The sequence below is a fragment of the Bombyx mandarina genome, chromosome 12, assembly GCF_030267445.1.
Source record: "Bombyx mandarina strain Sakado chromosome 12, ASM3026744v2".
Classification (NCBI taxonomy): Eukaryota; Metazoa; Arthropoda; class Insecta; order Lepidoptera; family Bombycidae; genus Bombyx; species Bombyx mandarina.
In genome coordinates, this window is record NC_143219.1 from 16,492,478 (window position 1) to 16,511,201 (window position 18,724).

Genomic DNA, 18,724 nt, shown 5'->3' on the forward strand with positions numbered 1-18,724 from the left:
CCAACAGGTCCAGTGTGATGCTCCGAATTTCGCGCCGGTCCTCTCGCCGAACTTGCTGGACTCGAACGTGGACTGGGAGCAGGTGAGCGCTTAGTTCGTCAATTATTTGCTGGTGTTGACGTGATCGAAAATCGTTTGATCTAAGCTTAGATCAAAATTGTCGTGGCCTACAGGATAAGACGCCCGGTGCATTCGTATCTAGTGATGCGCCGGTGTTCGAATCCCGCAAACAAAGTACAATTTTTTTTTAATGAAATACGTTCTTAACTAATGTTCACGACTGAATTTCGCAGTAAAATATCGTAGAAGTAACAACTTGTAATAAAAATCAAACCATAATTATAATTTGCGTAATTACTGGTGGTAGGACCTCTTGTGAGCAGGGTAGGTACCACCGCCCTGCCTATTTCTGCCGTGAAGCAGTAATGCGATTCGGTTTGAAGGATGGGAGAGCCGTTGTACTGTTACAACTGAAACCGAAGAAATCATACCTCAAAGTGAGTGACGACATTGTAAAAGTCTCCGTTACCCCAACCCTCGCCAAGTACATGTTATGCGGCAGATGTTCAACGTGTCCCGTCCGACATGAGGGAACTCACCGACAGTTTGTTGCTGTCCTTCTCGGCGAGCTCGCCTCACGTCATCAACTTGTATCATCAGAACGCTGCGCTGCCCACAGGTACGAGCTCACTGCTCACACACTTGACAATATCTTCATTTAAAGTACTGGCGTTACCAGTAGTGCTCGGTAGGTGGCGCCAACAGTAGGCTATGTAAGCCCAGCTCTGAGCGACTACCCGACCGACTGCACGCGGGCACCACTAACTTTGACATAAAACTGTGAATGAAAACTCCACCAAGTGCGATAAGTTTCTAATATCACAAGGTTAAAGGAACGCTCCAAGGAGCGGCAGACTGAAGACAGGATTGAAGTACTAGTACAAAAGTAGAGAGCCCTGTCGCACTTCGGTTGTGAAGTATCGTTGCGTTGCGTGTGATCAGTGTTCTCGGGTCGAGTTGCGTCTGCATCCAGCGTGACGTCATCCGTGTCTGCGCCCCCGCCGCACGCGAGCCCCGCCGGAGCCCCCATCCCGGAGACGCTGTTCACCACTTGGACCGGGACCCCGCTCTCCAGCAGACACAAGGGCGTGGCGCCTGCGCTCTACTTACTCGGCGGACCTGATCTGCTGCTCTATCTCTATGCTAGGGTTAGTTCACGAAACATCCTCTGAGCTTAACTATATTAATGGCAATATGCAACGCACATCAGTGAATAACTAATCCTTTCATTACTCCAAGTATGAAGTAACATATCCGAAACCTAAAACGAATGTAGATTGAAGAGTGACCGTGCAGGTGATCGAGCTGGGGGGCACCGCGCCGGAGCAGGGCGCGGCTCTGGGCACGGTGCTGCGCGCGGCACGCCTGGACGGGCGGCTGTACGGCGCGCTGCGGCTCGACATGCTGCTGGCGCTGCTGGCGGCGCCGCGCTGCGTCGTCGGCCCGCACCTGCTCGAGGTGCCGCACCGCACGTGCTTTGTAGTCGTCACACGTCTACGACTTGAAGCTCAACTTCTGTCGCTTCTCACGTTATAACAGTCATACTTCTTGAACCGCCTCAGTGCGAATGTTTTCTAGTGATCACATGTGTATGACATGTAGTCTAACTTCTGTCATTTATCACATTATACAAGTCAAACTTCTTGCACAGCCGAGGGTGAAACTTCTCTTATGTTGCTTTTGCGATACAAGTCGTTGCATTAACTTTTTTTCTCATCGCTAAAAAAATGTCAATCTCGTTTCTACAAATTTCGAAAGTAAAAAAGTAATGAATAAAGTCGACGTTTGTCTAAAAACTCTTCCAGGTCATACTGAACGAAGCTTGCAGCAGTCCCATAATGAGCGTGAATGGCGACAATATCATATTGATGGGCAGGACTGATGCTGTACTGCTAGAACCTTCTCTACTGGTGCTCCTCTTGAAAGCCTGGAGACACCTAGAAACTGGACAGGTAAATTTGAGATAAACCTTTTTATTGCTATATATACATGAAGCTTACCCAGCAATACCTTATTGGAGTCCGTCGACATGACCGTATGTCATATATATGGTTGTGGAAGTGATGTCCGCCCGGGCATATTGTGTACGTGTTGCCTTTGTGCACAGGAGTTCAACTGGGAGGTGGAGCAGGGCGGAGCGGTGGGGCGCGGCTCCGGCTTCGCGCTGCTGCTGAGTGCTATGCTGCTACTGCTGCGAGACCATCATCCCCAGAGACACTTCAACTTGCTGCAGATGAACAGGCTCGACCTCATGGACTACTTGCTCTTGGCCCTCAAGGTACTTCCACTTAATCACACATAAGTTTCACAAGATCACAACATAAGTAGTGGGGACGAGTGTGTCGTCTATATGGAGAGACTGTTTTAGTTCTGTTCCAATCCTCATAAATACTTGGACATAATGAAATAATTGATTTCGTCACAAACAAATCGATTTTGGCCGAGTACCTCCGCGCGGACCCGGCACCAGCCTACCGGGCAAGTCGCTGACCAGCGTCACTGTAAGAGCTTCGAGGTAGCTGCGCACATCCCGCGGGCGTCTCAAACCTTCTCGGGCACGAGGGAACTGTGAAGCCTACGAGAATAACGAACGCGTGTGGATTTTATCGTTAATTAAATAACTTAATTAGATTATGCTTCACTGGTTTTATCGTTCATTGATAGAGTTTTTATTGAATTTTTCATTTATTCCCTAGCTTAGCTCAGTCGAACCGCGATAAACAAAGGTAATTTGCAAGTAGTCCGTCCAGCTTTGAATGTGCTGTAGAACTAAACGCGCCCGGCGGCACGAGCCGGCTCCCAGCTCATGTACATTTACACACTATTTGCTTAAACTTGACTTAACAACGATCATCTCGTTGGCCCAATGGCTGGTCACCTTGACCAGTGTACCGCGGGCACTGGGGTCGATTCCCGGTCGAACTCAATGTCTTTAGAGTTTTTTCTATAATTTATATTAAAGCTAAACATTATTACGCCGCGGCGCGTACCTTTCGGTCGTGCTGGCAGACTGTGGATACAAGGGTCAACTCGCGGTTTTCTTGTCCTTAATTTTCTCAGCGTGTTCCTTAATAGCAGATTGAGGATTATACGGAAAACATTTTTTTTTTTATCGAGTTAATAAAATAAGCATGAAGACCAAGATGTCTAATAAAAAAGTAATTTACACGTCTGTGAAGACACAAAACTTTTAATTAATTACAGAACTTTTACATCAATAATATTTTATTTTTGTTATAATATTTTATATTATAATACATAGATAGACAGATAGATAATTCAGTCTTGGCAACATGTTTTAACTAAATAACTTTTATCGGTCTCATTTTTTGTACAATATTCACTCCTGTATTAAATCCCAAGTAAATGAGATGCACACGCTGCAAAACTGCACGCCGCCACACGCCACACGCGCCGGTCACATCCGCGCTGACACTCCTGCATCGTTATCGTATTATCTATTTGATATTTTTAACTTAATATGAAACTTTACAGCGAGAGAGATGAGCCACATGTTGAATGTACGTGTACATCATCCATATACTCACGAAATTATATAGGCAGATGATATTTCACAAAATCGGGAACTACACAAGCAGAAGTTAATGTTACTGCTGTTCGTAATATATCAAAACCGACTTGGGAATTAGGGATCATTAGTTGCTCGCACAATCTGATTTTTATTATCAGAACTGATTATTAGGGGGTTCTTAGGTTTGTTTAAAAATTTACTTTTCAAAAATATAGTCCGCAATTTTCCGCTATTGATAATATAATGTATATATCGCACATACGGTGCGATAACGTCACTTATGCAAACTATGTAATTTTTTATGAGAAACGTTGGCAAATTCAACATCTTATTATATAACTCTGATATAGTTCTGCTAGGCTATAGAAATAAAATGATAATATTTAAACTACAAAAAACAAACATCTCTCTCGTCTCACTAATAACTAGATATTAAAAAATGTATTTTCTCATACTCAGTTCAGTGTTAACAAACATTGAATACAGTACATACTTGTTGAACGTTAAAAAGAACTACCGCCAATTCACAAAAACTAGCCTCCGTCCTGAGAACTGGCAAGAAACTCAGCGGGCATGTCTTTTTTTTTCTTTTTTTAAATATATATTTTTTTAAATATTCTTTTAATTGCATAAGTGCGTATAGCATATAGTACGGTATGTGCGATATGTAGTCTCTCCGCGTCCAATTGAATAGAATCGGCCCGTACATACTCGTAGCCGGGTCGGTGAAGTAGTTGGTTAACAATGCGCGTGGGCAGGAGCGGTTCCTGAACTCGAGCGCGGGCGGGCTGTGCGCGTCCAGCGGCGCCGACACCGTGCGGCTGGCGCGCGCGCTGCTGGGCGCCCCCCCGCACCCGCCCCGCCTCGCCGCGCTGCAGGACTTCCTGCTGCTCATGCATCAGGTATGCAACACTAGGTAAACTGGTTCGATAGGCACTTACGACTCGATATCGTTTCCACGAATTATGTCTCTTACGAGTAGGTGAGTGTAACAGAGATTCGAATGCCAAAGTTGTAAAAAAACTACATCAGGAATTTTTAATATTAAGCATTTTTTTATTGTTTAGATGCGTGGACTAGCTCACAGCCCACCTGGTGGTTACTGGAGCCCGTAGACATCTGCAACCTAAATGCGCCACCCATCTTGAGATATAAGGGCGCAGTATAGTTACAACGGCTGCCCCACCCTTCAAACCGAAACACATTACTTCTTCACGGATTTCATTTGTAACTCCACTACAGCGGAACTTGATCCTAACCTGACGTACTGTACCTCCTCTCTCCGCCAGGCCAGCGACACATTCGTCACTCACTCGAGGGCCAACTTCTATTTCCTGCTGACAGCGGAGACACAGGAAACTAGCGAGTTCACAGACTCCTTCAAACGGAAGTCATCAAGGCGATACAGACGGACGGACGCGGCCAGGGTCCGCGCGTCCGGGGACCCGCCCGACGGCGCCTCGAGCGACAGCAACCTCATCCTGCTCAAGGACATGGCTCAAAGCGGACACAACGAGGAAGGGACGGACAGCAGCGCGGAGTCAACCAAACAGTTGAAGGGGATCATCAACGCGCAGATTAAGGAAGGCAGGTGAGGAACACAGTTTGACACACAAGTGAAGTAGCCTCTCCACCTGCCGAAGCTCTCGTCAATTGGTTGGAAGGACTTCTTTCCTTCCATATTTCATTGTTATGCTTTTCCGTGTCCCTTTTAATACTAGTATTCGTCTTGCTCTTACCAATAAAATATAATTAATTTATCTTGATATATAAAATAAAGTCGGTTTAGTTGGAACATTTATGACTCGAGAACGGCCGGAAAGATATTGAAAATCTTACAAAAAAATAAAATAAAAGAAATTTCTTTTTCCCATTCAAAATGTCCATGCATTTCGTAACTATCAAACATCTAATGTTCACCCCGTTGCTATGGCAAACTCCCCCCTTAAATTAAGGAACGTATTTAAATAAAGGTTTCAAATCGACAAGATACTATATATTTTACTATTCGGAAATCGCGTATTTTAGATTTGACAGGATTGGATTGGACAGCATTAACATATGTATATTGGCTGTCGAATATATTCGTTGATCGTTAGCCGGTACGAAGTACGACGGGTCGGCTAGTTTTAAATAATTATTATTGAAATTTCCTTCCGCAGGAAGAATATGTCGTCAGCGTCTGAACAGTCCGACGCAACTACCGGTAAGCCTAACGCTTAGCTTTGACCTTGTTTCGGGTCATTTATTACCGATATTGAGTGCGCTCCGTGTGCCAACACTAGTTCGGATATAGCGCGACTCACTCCGCTGTAACTGCACGTCACCGGCAAGTGTGCTGAGGGCTGAGGGCACTACACATGTGTGTAATGCAAGTTCTAAAGGCACTGCGAGTGTCCATGCACGCCTCGCCTTGTGTAGTCCTGCGCACGTCACTCCCTCCATCCGCAGCGAGGCACGTTGGGAGGGTGGGGCCGGTCGCAGTGCCGAGCGGATGGCATGCGTGTTGTGCATCGCTTAGCACCAGGTGGTGTGTGGGCTCGTTTGTCCATCCATTAAAACCGAAGTTTCTTGGATTATTCTAATAAAAATGTTCGCACTCGAGGCTGAGTTCTATCATCTGTTTTCAAGCGCTTGGCGATCTGCCAGTAATGTTAGCGGCGTGTTCGTGGGTTACTACCCGTGACGTACCGGTCGTCCTCTTGTATACAACATTCGCCTTACAGAGCGATAGAGAAAATGTAATATGTTTACAGCGCGTGTCCGCCATGCACCGCACTAATTCCTGCTATGTAGCAAGCGCACAACTGTATGCACGTTACAGAGAAGGGTGCGGAGGGGAGCGGGGGGGAGCAGCGAGGGGACGAGCTGAACGACTACATCGTCGTCGAGCTGGACGAGCTCAACCCTGAGCCGCAAGAACCGCACGAACCGCCCGTCGCCCGCATGTACCAGGTGCGTCTCGCGACCGGGACCGGACGGGGTGCCGGGGGGCACGACACGGGGTCTGCAAATAATTGTGTTTGTGCAGCGCCGGGTCCGCGCGGGGGCGGCGCCGGGCTGGACGGCATGCGAGGGCCTGCTGCTGCTGCTCCGGGACGCCATCGCCACGCTGCCCGACCACGACCTTGTACAAGTAAATTTATTTCTTAAGTCGCCATCACACTGTTCCGACAGTTTCGGTTACTAACCACTCTTGGTGGACCGCGCAGCGACTCTATAAGCGTCACAAGACCGGTCCACATATGAGAGTATTGAATAATCTGATGTGTGCAGAGCAGCGGCGTGGCGGAGCGGCTGGTGGTGCTGGGCAAGCACCGCGCCGCCTGCGTGCGCGCCGCCATCGTGCGGGCCGCCGCCGCCCTGCAGCGCCGCGCGCCCGCGCCCGCGCCGCCGCTGCACTACCTGCACCTCGCCAACCAGGTCGGCACGCGCTTCTGCGCTTTATCACTTCACGGAATTATTTCATTTCTTCTTAATCCTGTGAAGCAAAGCGTATCATGATATGAAGATACAATTATCGATCAACATGCAGAATATAGATTTGATAGACGAGTCCGTTTTCGCTCAGTTCTAAATTTACCGAGCGCGCAAACAGGCGACTGATCGTAAAATGTAATGAGGACAAAACCTCATCAAAATTATTATACTGACCAGCGAGAAAACCATAACTATTACAAATGAAGTTAACATATATTTTACAAACGATAAGGATTAACAATAAGAATGGAATGATAATAAATAAATAAATATTTAAATAAATAAATAATAATAATAATATATAACTATATATATAACCATATAACATATAACAACAACATTTAGAACATAGAACATTTGTACGTGATTGTGTGTATTAAAGTGCGTTAGTAAAATCCGGAGTTATTAATAGTAAACAACTATTGCACCTCAGCTCTGTGCCCTCACATTTTTTTGGTCCTTCAAGCCGAACAAAGAGAGGATAAGATGACAGACAGATATGACGTCCAACAGATAGCGCTCTACGAGGGGTCGTGGGAGCTGGCGGCCTCGTGCGCGGCCCTGCTCACCAAGTGCGACGTGCCGCTGGAGGACCAACTAGATGTAAGTCAGAGCTCTCCCGCCGCACGCACGGCGCCGCACGGGGGGCCGTGGGAGCTGGCGGCCTCGTGCGCGGCCCTGCTCACCAAGTGCGACGTGCCGCTGGAGGACCAACTAGATGTAAGTCAGAGCTCTCCCGCCGCACGCACGGCGCCGCACGGGGGGCCGTGGGAGCTGGCGGCCTCGTGCGCGGCCCTGCTCACCAAGTGCGACGTGCCGCTGGAGGACCAACTAGATGTAAGTCAGAGCTCTCCCGCCGCACGAGGGGCGCCGCACGGGGGGCCGTGGGAGCTGGCGGCCTCGTGCGCGGCCCTGCTCACCAAGTGCGACGTGCCGCTGGAGGACCAACTAGATGTAAGTCAGAGCTCTCCCGCCGCACGCACGGCGCCGCACGGGGGGCCGTGGGAGCTGGCGGCCTCGTGCGCGGCCCTGCTCACCAAGTGCGACGTGCCGCTGGAGGACCAACTAGATGTAAGTCAGAGCTCTCCCGCCGCACGAGGGGCGCCGCACGGGGGGCCGTGGGAGCTGGCGGCCTCGTGCGCGGCCCTGCTCACCAAGTGCGACGTGCCGCTGGAGGACCAACTAGATGTAAGTCAGAGCTCTCCCGCCGCACGAGGGGCGCCGCACGGGGGGCCGTGGGAGCTGGCGGCCTCGTGCGCGGCCCTGCTCACCAAGTGCGACGTGCCGCTGGAGGACCAACTAGATGTAAGTCAGAGCTCTCCCGCCGCACGCACGGCGCCGCACGGGGGCCGTGGGAGCTGGCGGCCTCGTGCGCGGCCCTGCTCACCAAGTGCGACGTGCCGCTGGAGGACCAACTAGATGTAAGTCAGAGCTCTCCCCCGCACGAGGGGCGCCGCACGGGGGGCCGTGGGAGCTGGCGGCCTCGTGCGCGGCCCTGCTCACCAAGTGCGACGTGCCGCTGGAGGACCAACTAGATGTAAGTCAGAGCTCTCCCGCCGCACGAGGGGCGCCGCACGGGGGGCCGTGGGAGCTGGCGGCCTCGTGCGCGGCCCTGCTCACCAAGTGCGACGTGCCGCTGGAGGACCAACTAGATGTAAGTCAGAGCTCTCCCGCCGCACGCACGGCGCCGCACGGGGGGCCGTGGGAGCTGGCGGCCTCGTGCGCGGCCCTGCTCACCAAGTGCGACGTGCCGCTGGAGGACCAACTAGATGTAAGTCAGAGCTCTCCCGCCGCACGCACGGCGCCGCACGGGGGGCCGTGGGAGCTGGCGGCCTCGTGCGCGGCCCTGCTCACCAAGTGCGACGTGCCGCTGGAGGACCAACTAGATGTAAGTCAGAGCTCTCCCGCCGCACGAGGGGCGCCGCACGGGGGGCCGTGGGAGCTGGCGGCCTCGTGCGCGGCCCTGCTCACCAAGTGCGACGTGCCGCTGGAGGACCAACTAGATGTAAGTCAGAGCTCTCCCGCCGCACGAGGGGCGCCGCACGGGGGGCCGTGGGAGCTGGCGGCCTCGTGCGCGGCCCTGCTCACCAAGTGCGACGTGCCGCTGGAGGACCAACTAGATGTAAGTCAGAGCTCTCCCGCCGCACGAGGGGCGCCGCACGGGGGGCCGTGGGAGCTGGCGGCCTCGTGCGCGGCCCTGCTCACCAAGTGCGACGTGCCGCTGGAGGACCAACTAGATGTAAGTCAGAGCTCTCCCGCCGCACGCACGGCGCCGCACGGGGGGCCGTGGGAGCTGGCGGCCTCGTGCGCGGCCCTGCTCACCAAGTGCGACGTGCCGCTGGAGGACCAACTAGATGTAAGTCAGAGCTCTCCCGCCGCACGCACGGCGCCGCACGGGGGGCCGTGGGAGCTGGCGGCCTCGTGCGCGGCCCTGCTCACCAAGTGCGACGTGCCGCTGGAGGACCAACTAGATGTAAGTCAGAGCTCTCCCGCCGCACGAGGGGCGCCGCACGGGGGGCCGTGGGAGCTGGCGGCCTCGTGCGCGGCCCTGCTCACCAAGTGCGACGTGCCGCTGGAGGACCAACTAGATGTAAGTCAGAGCTCTCCCGCCGCACGAGGGGCGCCGCACGGGGGGCCGTGGGAGCTGGCGGCCTCGTGCGCGGCCCTGCTCACCAAGTGCGACGTGCCGCTGGAGGACCAACTAGATGTAAGTCAGAGCTCTCCCGCCGCACGCACGGCGCCGCACGGGGGGCCGTGGGAGCTGGCGGCCTCGTGCGCGGCCCTGCTCACCAAGTGCGACGTGCCGCTGGAGGACCAACTAGATGTAAGTCAGAGCTCTCCCGCCGCACGAGGGGCGCCGCACGGGGGGCCGTGGGAGCTGGCGGCCTCGTGCGCGGCCCTGCTCACCAAGTGCGACGTGCCGCTGGAGGACCAACTAGATGTAAGTCAGAGCTCTCCCGCCGCACGCACGGCGCCGCACGGGGGGCCGTGGGAGCTGGCGGCCTCGTGCGCGGCCCTGCTCACCAAGTGCGACGTGCCGCTGGAGGACCAACTAGATGTAAGTCAGAGCTCTCCCGCCGCACGAGGGGCGCCGCACGGGGGGCCGTGGGAGCTGGCGGCCTCGTGCGCGGCCCTGCTCACCAAGTGCGACGTGCCGCTGGAGGACCAACTAGATGTAAGTCAGAGCTCTCCCGCCGCACGCACGGCGCCGCACGGGGGGCCGTGGGAGCTGGCGGCCTCGTGCGCGGCCCTGCTCACCAAGTGCGACGTGCCGCTGGAGGACCAACTAGATGTAAGTCAGAGCTCTCCCGCCGCACGCACGGCGCCGCACGGGGGGCCGTGGGAGCTGGCGGCCTCGTGCGCGGCCCTGCTCACCAAGTGCGACGTGCCGCTGGAGGACCAACTAGATGTAAGTCAGAGCTCTCCCGCCGCACGAGGGGCGCCGCACGGGGGGCCGTGGGAGCTGGCGGCCTCGTGCGCGGCCCTGCTCACCAAGTGCGACGTGCCGCTGGAGGACCAACTAGATGTAAGTCAGAGCTCTCCCGCCGCACGAGGGGCGCCGCACGGGGGGCCGTGGGAGCTGGCGGCCTCGTGCGCGGCCCTGCTCACCAAGTGCGACGTGCCGCTGGAGGACCAACTAGATGTAAGTCAGAGCTCTCCCGCCGCACGAGGGGCGCCGCACGGGGGGCCGTGGGAGCTGGCGGCCTCGTGCGCGGCCCTGCTCACCAAGTGCGACGTGCCGCTGGAGGACCAACTAGATGTAAGTCAGAGCTCTCCCGCCGCACGCACGGCGCCGCACGGGGGGTCGTGGGAGCTGGCGGCCTCGTGCGCGGCCCTGCTCACCAAGTGCGACGTGCCGCTGGAGGACCAACTAGATGTAAGTCAGAGCTCTCCCGCCGCACGCACGGCGCCGCACGGGGGGCCGTGGGAGCTGGCGGCCTCGTGCGCGGCCCTGCTCACCAAGTGCGACGTGCCGCTGGAGGACCAACTAGATGTAAGTCAGAGCTCTCCCGCCGCACGAGGGGCGCCGCACGGGGGGCCGTGGGAGCTGGCGGCCTCGTGCGCGGCCCTGCTCACCAAGTGCGACGTGCCGCTGGAGGACCAACTAGATGTAAGTCAGAGCTCTCCCGCCGCACGCACGGCGCCGCACGGGGGGCCGTGGGAGCTGGCGGCCTCGTGCGCGGCCCTGCTCACCAAGTGCGACGTGCCGCTGGAGGACCAACTAGATGTAAGTCAGAGCTCTCCCGCCGCACGAGGGGCGCCGCACGGGGGGCCGTGGGAGCTGGCGGCCTCGTGCGCGGCCCTGCTCACCAAGTGCGACGTGCCGCTGGAGGACCAACTAGATGTAAGTCAGAGCTCTCCCGCCGCACGCACGGCGCCGCACGGGGGCCGTGGGAGCTGGCGGCCTCGTGCGCGGCCCTGCTCACCAAGTGCGACGTGCCGCTGGAGGACCAACTAGATGTAAGTCAGAGCTCTCCCGCCGCACGAGGGGCGCCGCACGGGGGGCCGTGGGAGCTGGCGGCCTCGTGCGCGGCCCTGCTCACCAAGTGCGACGTGCCGCTGGAGGACCAACTAGATGTAAGTCAGAGCTCTCCCGCCGCACGAGGGGCGCCGCACGGGGGGCCGTGGGAGCTGGCGGCCTCGTGCGCGGCCCTGCTCACCAAGTGCGACGTGCCGCTGGAGGACCAACTAGATGTAAGTCAGAGCTCTCCCGCCGCACGAGGGGCGCCGCACGGGGGGCCGTGGGAGCTGGCGGCCTCGTGCGCGGCCCTGCTCACCAAGTGCGACGTGCCGCTGGAGGACCAACTAGATGTAAGTCAGAGCTCTCCCGCCGCACGCACGGCGCCGCACGGGGGGCCGTGGGAGCTGGCGGCCTCGTGCGCGGCCCTGCTCACCAAGTGCGACGTGCCGCTGGAGGACCAACTAGATGTAAGTCAGAGCTCTCCCACCGCACGAGGGGCGCCGCACGGGGGGCCGTGGGAGCTGGCGGCCTCGTGCGCGGCCCTGCTCACCAAGTGCGACGTGCCGCTGGAGGACCAACTAGATGTAAGTCAGAGCTCTCCCGCCGCACGAGGGGCGCCGCACGGGGGGCCGTGGGAGCTGGCGGCCTCGTGCGCGGCCCTGCTCACCAAGTGCGACGTGCCGCTGGAGGACCAACTAGATGTAAGTCAGAGCTCTCCCGCCGCACGCACGGCGCCGCACGGGGGGCCGTGGGAGCTGGCGGCCTCGTGCGCGGCCCTGCTCACCAAGTGCGACGTGCCGCTGGAGGACCAACTAGATGTAAGTCAGAGCTCTCCCGCCGCACGCACGGCGCCGCACGGGGGGCCGTGGGAGCTGGCGGCCTCGTGCGCGGCCCTGCTCACCAAGTGCGACGTGCCGCTGGAGGACCAACTAGATGTAAGTCAGAGCTCTCCCGCCGCACGAGGGGCGCCGCACGGGGGGCCGTGGGAGCTGGCGGCCTCGTGCGCGGCCCTGCTCACCAAGTGCGACGTGCCGCTGGAGGACCAACTAGATGTAAGTCAGAGCTCTCCCGCCGCACGAGGGGCGCCGCACGGGGGGCCGTGGGAGCTGGCGGCCTCGTGCGCGGCCCTGCTCACCAAGTGCGACGTGCCGCTGGAGGACCAACTAGATGTAAGTCAGAGCTCTCCCGCCGCACGAGGGGCGCCGCACGGGGGGCCGTGGGAGCTGGCGGCCTCGTGCGCGGCCCTGCTCACCAAGTGCGACGTGCCGCTGGAGGACCAACTAGATGTAAGTCAGAGCTCTCCCGCCGCACGAGGGCGCCGCACGGGGGGCCGTGGGAGCTGGCGGCCTCGTGCGCGGCCCTGCTCACCAAGTGCGACGTGCCGCTGGAGGACCAACTAGATGTAAGTCAGAGCTCTCCCGCCGCACGAGGGGCGCCGCACGGGGGGCCGTGGGAGCTGGCGGCCTCGTGCGCGGCCCTGCTCACCAAGTGCGACGTGCCGCTGGAGGACCAACTAGATGTAAGTCAGAGCTCTCCCGCCGCACGAGGGGCGCCGCACGGGGGGCCGTGGGAGCTGGCGGCCTCGTGCGCGGCCCTGCTCACCAAGTGCGACGTGCCGCTGGAGGACCAACTAGATGTAAGTCAGAGCTCTCCCGCCGCACGACGGCGCCGCACGGGGGGCCGTGGGAGCTGGCGGCCTCGTGCGCGGCCCTGCTCACCAAGTGCGACGTGCCGCTGGAGGACCAACTAGATGTAAGTCAGAGCTCTCCCGCCGCACGAGGGGCGCCGCACGGGGGGCCGTGGGAGCTGGCGGCCTCGTGCGCGGCCCTGCTCACCAAGTGCGACGTGCCGCTGGAGGACCAACTAGATGTAAGTCAGAGCTCTCCCGCCGCACGAGGGGCGCCGCACGGGGGGCCGTGGAGCTGGCGGCCTCGTGCGCGGCCCTGCTCACCAAGTGCGACGTGCCGCTGGAGGACCAACTAGATGTAAGTCAGAGCTCTCCCGCCGCACGACGGCGCCGCACGGGGGGCCGTGGGAGCTGGCGGCCTCGTGCGCGGCCCTGCTCACCAAGTGCGACGTGCCGCTGGAGGACCAACTAGATGTAAGTCAGAGCTCTCCCGCCGCACGAGGGGCGCCGCACGGGGGGCCGTGGGAGCTGGCGGCCTCGTGCGCGGCCCTGCTCACCAAGTGCGACGTGCCGCTGGAGGACCAACTAGATGTAAGTCAGAGCTCTCCCGCCGCACGAGGGGCGCCGCACGGGGGGCCGTGGGAGCTGGCGGCCTCGTGCGCGGCCCTGCTCACCAAGTGCGACGTGCCGCTGGAGGACCAACTAGATGTAAGTCAGAGCTCTCCCGCCGCACGAGGGGCGCCGCACGGGGGGCCGTGGGAGCTGGCGGCCTCGTGCGCGGCCCTGCTCACCAAGTGCGACGTGCCGCTGGAGGACCAACTAGATGTAAGTCAGAGCTCTCCCGCCGCACGAGGGCGCCGCACGGGGGGCCGTGGGAGCTGGCGGCCTCGTGCGCGGCCCTGCTCACCAAGTGCGACGTGCCGCTGGAGGACCAACTAGATGTAAGTCAGAGCTCTCCCGCCGCACGCACGGCGCCGCACGGGGGGCCGTGGGAGCTGGCGGCCTCGTGCGCGGCCCTGCTCACCAAGTGCGACGTGCCGCTGGAGGACCAACTAGATGTAAGTCAGAGCTCTCCCGCCGCACGAGGGGCGCCGCACGGGGGGCCGTGGGAGCTGGCGGCCTCGTGCGCGGCCCTGCTCACCAAGTGCGACGTGCCGCTGGAGGACCAACTAGATGTAAGTCAGAGCTCTCCCGCCGCACGAGGGGCGCCGCACGGGGGGCCGTGGGAGCTGGCGGCCTCGTGCGCGGCCCTGCTCACCAAGTGCGACGTGCCGCTGGAGGACCAACTAGATGTAAGTCAGAGCTCTCCCGCCGCACGAGGGCGCCGCACGGGGGGCCGTGGGAGCTGGCGGCCTCGTGCGCGGCCCTGCTCACCAAGTGCGACGTGCCGCTGGAGGACCAACTAGATGTAAGTCAGAGCTCTCCCGCCGCACGAGGGGCGCCGCACGGGGGGCCGTGGGAGCTGGCGGCCTCGTGCGCGGCCCTGCTCACCAAGTGCGACGTGCCGCTGGAGGACCAACTAGATGTAAGTCAGAGCTCTCCCGCCGCACGCACGGCGCCGCACGGGGGGCCGTGGGAGCTGGCGGCCTCGTGCGCGGCCCTGCTCACCAAGTGCGACGTGCCGCTGGAGGACCAACTAGATGTAAGTCAGAGCTCTCCCGCCGCACGAGGGGCGCCGCACGGGGGGCCGTGGGAGCTGGCGGCCTCGTGCGCGGCCCTGCTCACCAAGTGCGACGTGCCGCTGGAGGACCAACTAGATGTAAGTCAGAGCTCTCCCGCCGCACGCACGGCGCCGCACGGGGGGCCGTGGGAGCTGGCGGCCTCGTGCGCGGCCCTGCTCACCAAGTGCGACGTGCCGCTGGAGGACCAACTAGATGTAAGTCAGAGCTCTCCCGCCGCACGCACGGCGCCGCACGGGGGGCCGTGGGAGCTGGCGGCCTCGTGCGCGGCCCTGCTCACCAAGTGCGACGTGCCGCTGGAGGACCAACTAGATGTAAGTCAGAGCTCTCCCGCCGCACGAGGGGCGCCGCACGGGGGGCCGTGGGAGCTGGCGGCCTCGTGCGCGGCCCTGCTCACCAAGTGCGACGTGCCGCTGGAGGACCAACTAGATGTAAGTCAGAGCTCTCCCGCCGCACGCACGGCGCCGCACGGGGGGCCGTGGGAGCTGGCGGCCTCGTGCGCGGCCCTGCTCACCAAGTGCGACGTGCCGCTGGAGGACCAACTAGATGTAAGTCAGAGCTCTCCCGCCGCACGCACGGCGCCGCACGGGGGGCCGTGGGAGCTGGCGGCCTCGTGCGCGGCCCTGCTCACCAAGTGCGACGTGCCGCTGGAGGACCAACTAGATGTAAGTCAGAGCTCTCCCGCCGCACGAGGGGCGCCGCACGGGGGGCCGTGGGAGCTGGCGGCCTCGTGCGCGGCCCTGCTCACCAAGTGCGACGTGCCGCTGGAGGACCAACTAGATGTAAGTCAGAGCTCTCCCGCCGCACGCACGGCGCCGCACGGGGGGCCGTGGGAGCTGGCGGCCTCGTGCGCGGCCCTGCTCACCAAGTGCGACGTGCCGCTGGAGGACCAACTAGATGTAAGTCAGAGCTCTCCCGCCGCACGAGGGGCGCCGCACGGGGGGCCGTGGGAGCTGGCGGCCTCGTGCGCGGCCCTGCTCACCAAGTGCGACGTGCCGCTGGAGGACCAACTAGATGTAAGTCAGAGCTCTCCCGCCGCACGAGGGGCGCCGCACGGGGGGCCGTGGGAGCTGGCGGCCTCGTGCGCGGCCCTGCTCACCAAGTGCGACGTGCCGCTGGAGGACCAACTAGATGTAAGTCAGAGCTCTCCCGCCGCACGCACGGCGCCGCACGGGGGGCCGTGGGAGCTGGCGGCCTCGTGCGCGGCCCTGCTCACCAAGTGCGACGTGCCGCTGGAGGACCAACTAGATGTAAGTCAGAGCTCTCCCGCCGCACGAGGGGCGCCGCACGGGGGGCCGTGGGAGCTGGCGGCCTCGTGCGCGGCCCTGCTCACCAAGTGCGACGTGCCGCTGGAGGACCAACTAGATGTAAGTCAGAGCTCTCCCGCCGCACGACGGCGCCGCACGGGGGCCGTGGGAGCTGGCGGCCTCGTGCGCGGCCCTGCTCACCAAGTGCGACGTGCCGCTGGAGGACCAACTAGATGTAAGTCAGAGCTCTCCCGCCGCACGCACGGCGCCGCACGGGGGGCCGTGGGAGCTGGCGGCCTCGTGCGCGGCCCTGCTCACCAAGTGCGACGTGCCGCTGGAGGACCAACTAGATGTAAGTCAGAGCTCTCCCGCCGCACGAGGGCGCCGCACGGGGGCCGTGGGAGCTGGCGGCCTCGTGCGCGGCCCTGCTCACCAAGTGCGACGTGCCGCTGGAGGACCAACTAGATGTAAGTCAGAGCTCTCCCGCCGCACGCACGGCGCCGCACGGGGGGCCGTGGGAGCTGGCGGCCTCGTGCGCGGCCCTGCTCACCAAGTGCGACGTGCCGCTGGAGGACCAACTAGATGTAAGTCAGAGCTCTCCCGCCGCACGCACGGCGCCGCACGGGGGGCCGTGGGAGCTGGCGGCCTCGTGCGCGGCCCTGCTCACCAAGTGCGACGTGCCGCTGGAGGACCAACTAGATGTAAGTCAGAGCTCTCCCGCCGCACGAGGGGCGCCGCACGGGGGGCCGTGGGAGCTGGCGGCCTCGTGCGCGGCCCTGCTCACCAAGTGCGACGTGCCGCTGGAGGACCAACTAGATGTAAGTCAGAGCTCTCCCGCCGCACGAGGGGCGCCGCACGGGGGCCGTGGGAGCTGGCGGCCTCGTGCGCGGCCCTGCTCACCAAGTGCGACGTGCCGCTGGAGGACCAACTAGATGTAAGTCAGAGCTCTCCCGCCGCACGAGGGGCGCCGCACGGGGGGCCGTGGGAGCTGGCGGCCTCGTGCGCGGCCCTGCTCACCAAGTGCGACGTGCCGCTGGAGGACCAACTAGATGTAAGTCAGAGCTCTCCCGCCGCACGAGGGGCGCCGCACGGGGGGCCGTGGGAGCTGGCGGCCTCGTGCGCGGCCCTGCTCACCAAGTGCGACGTGCCGCTGGAGGACCAACTAGATGTAAGTCAGAGCTCTCCCGCCGCACGAGGGGCGCCGCACGGGGGGCCGTGGGAGCTGGCGGCCTCGTGCGCGGCCCTGCTCACCAAGTGCGACGTGCCGCTGGAGGACCAACTAGATGTAAGTCAGAGCTCTCCCGCCGCACGAGGGGCGCCGCACGGGGGGCCGTGGGAGCTGGCGGCCTCGTGCGCGGCCCTGCTCACCAAGTGCGACGTGCCGCTGGAGGACCAACTAGATGTAAGTCAGAGCTCTCCCGCCGCACGAGGGGCGCCGCACGGGGGGCCGTGGGAGCTGGCGGCCTCGTGCGCGGCCCTGCTCACCAAGTGCGACGTGCCGCTGGAGGACCAACTAGATGTAAGTCAGAGCTCTCCCGCCGCACGAGGGGCGCCGCACGGGGGGCCGTGGGAGCTGGCGGCCTCGTGCGCGGCCCTGCTCACCAAGTGCGACGTGCCGCTGGAGGACCAACTAGATGTAAGTCAGAGCTCTCCCGCCGCACGAGGGGCGCCGCACGGGGGGCCGTGGGAGCTGGCGGCCTCGTGCGCGGCCCTGCTCACCAAGTGCGACGTGCCGCTGGAGGACCAACTAGATGTAAGTCAGAGCTCTCCCGCCGCACGAGGGGCGCCGCACGGGGGGCCGTGGGAGCTGGCGGCCTCGTGCGCGGCCCTGCTCACCAAGTGCGACGTGCCGCTGGAGGACCAACTAGATGTAAGTCAGAGCTCTCCCGCCGCACGAGGGGCGCCGCACGGGGGGCCGTGGGAGCTGGCGGCCTCGTGCGCGGCCCTGCTCACCAAGTGCGACGTGCCGCTGGAGGACCAACTAGATGTAAGTCAGAGCTCTCCCGCCGCACGAGGGGCGCCGCACGGGGGGCCGTGGGAGCTGGCGGCCTCGTGCGCGGCCCTGCTCACCAAGTGCGACGTGCCGCTGGAGGACCAACTAGATGTAAGTCAGAGCTCTCCCGCCGCACGAGGGGCGCCGCACGGGGGGCCGTGGGAGCTGGCGGCCTCGTGCGCGGCCCTGCTCACCAAGTGCGACGTGCCGCTGGAGGACCAACTAGATGTAAGTCAGAGCTCTCCCGCCGCACGAGGGGCGCCGCACGGGGGGCCGTGGGAGCTGGCGGCCTCGTGCGCGGCCCTGCTCACCAAGTGCGACGTGCCGCTGGAGGACCAACTAGATGTAAGTCAGAGCTCTCCCGCCGCACGAGGGGCGCCGCACGGGGGGCCGTGGGAGCTGGCGGCCTCGTGCGCGGCCCTGCTCACCAAGTGCGACGTGCCGCTGGAGGACCAACTAGATGTAAGTCAGAGCTCTCCCGCCGCACGAGGGGCGCCGCACGGGGGGCCGTGGGAGCTGGCGGCCTCGTGCGCGGCCCTGCTCACCAAGTGCGTAGTCGGATTAAGGTTGCAATAGAGAGTCTAAAATTTATTACGAATTTAAAATGAAGTAAAGCAAACCGTCCTGTCCTGAAGCCAAGTCAC

General features: G+C 61.3%; 1 protein-coding gene across 1 annotated transcript in view; it reads left to right on the forward strand.

Moving 5' to 3' along the window:
* The window catches only part of mv (lysosomal-trafficking regulator mauve), an 80,975-nt gene that overhangs the window by 48,839 nt on the left and 13,412 nt on the right, over positions 1-18,724 (forward strand). The window contains 14 exon segments of the mRNA XM_089732146.1: positions 8-82; positions 563-584; positions 587-679; positions 1,003-1,208; positions 1,357-1,518; positions 1,866-2,012; positions 2,168-2,338; positions 4,351-4,494; positions 4,882-5,183; positions 5,755-5,798; positions 6,417-6,547; positions 6,624-6,728; positions 6,869-7,015; positions 7,586-7,675. Of these exon segments, the coding sequence (XP_089588272.1) occupies positions 8-82; positions 563-584; positions 587-679; positions 1,003-1,208; positions 1,357-1,518; positions 1,866-2,012; positions 2,168-2,338; positions 4,351-4,494; positions 4,882-5,183; positions 5,755-5,798; positions 6,417-6,547; positions 6,624-6,728; positions 6,869-7,015; positions 7,586-7,675 (1,839 nt within the window).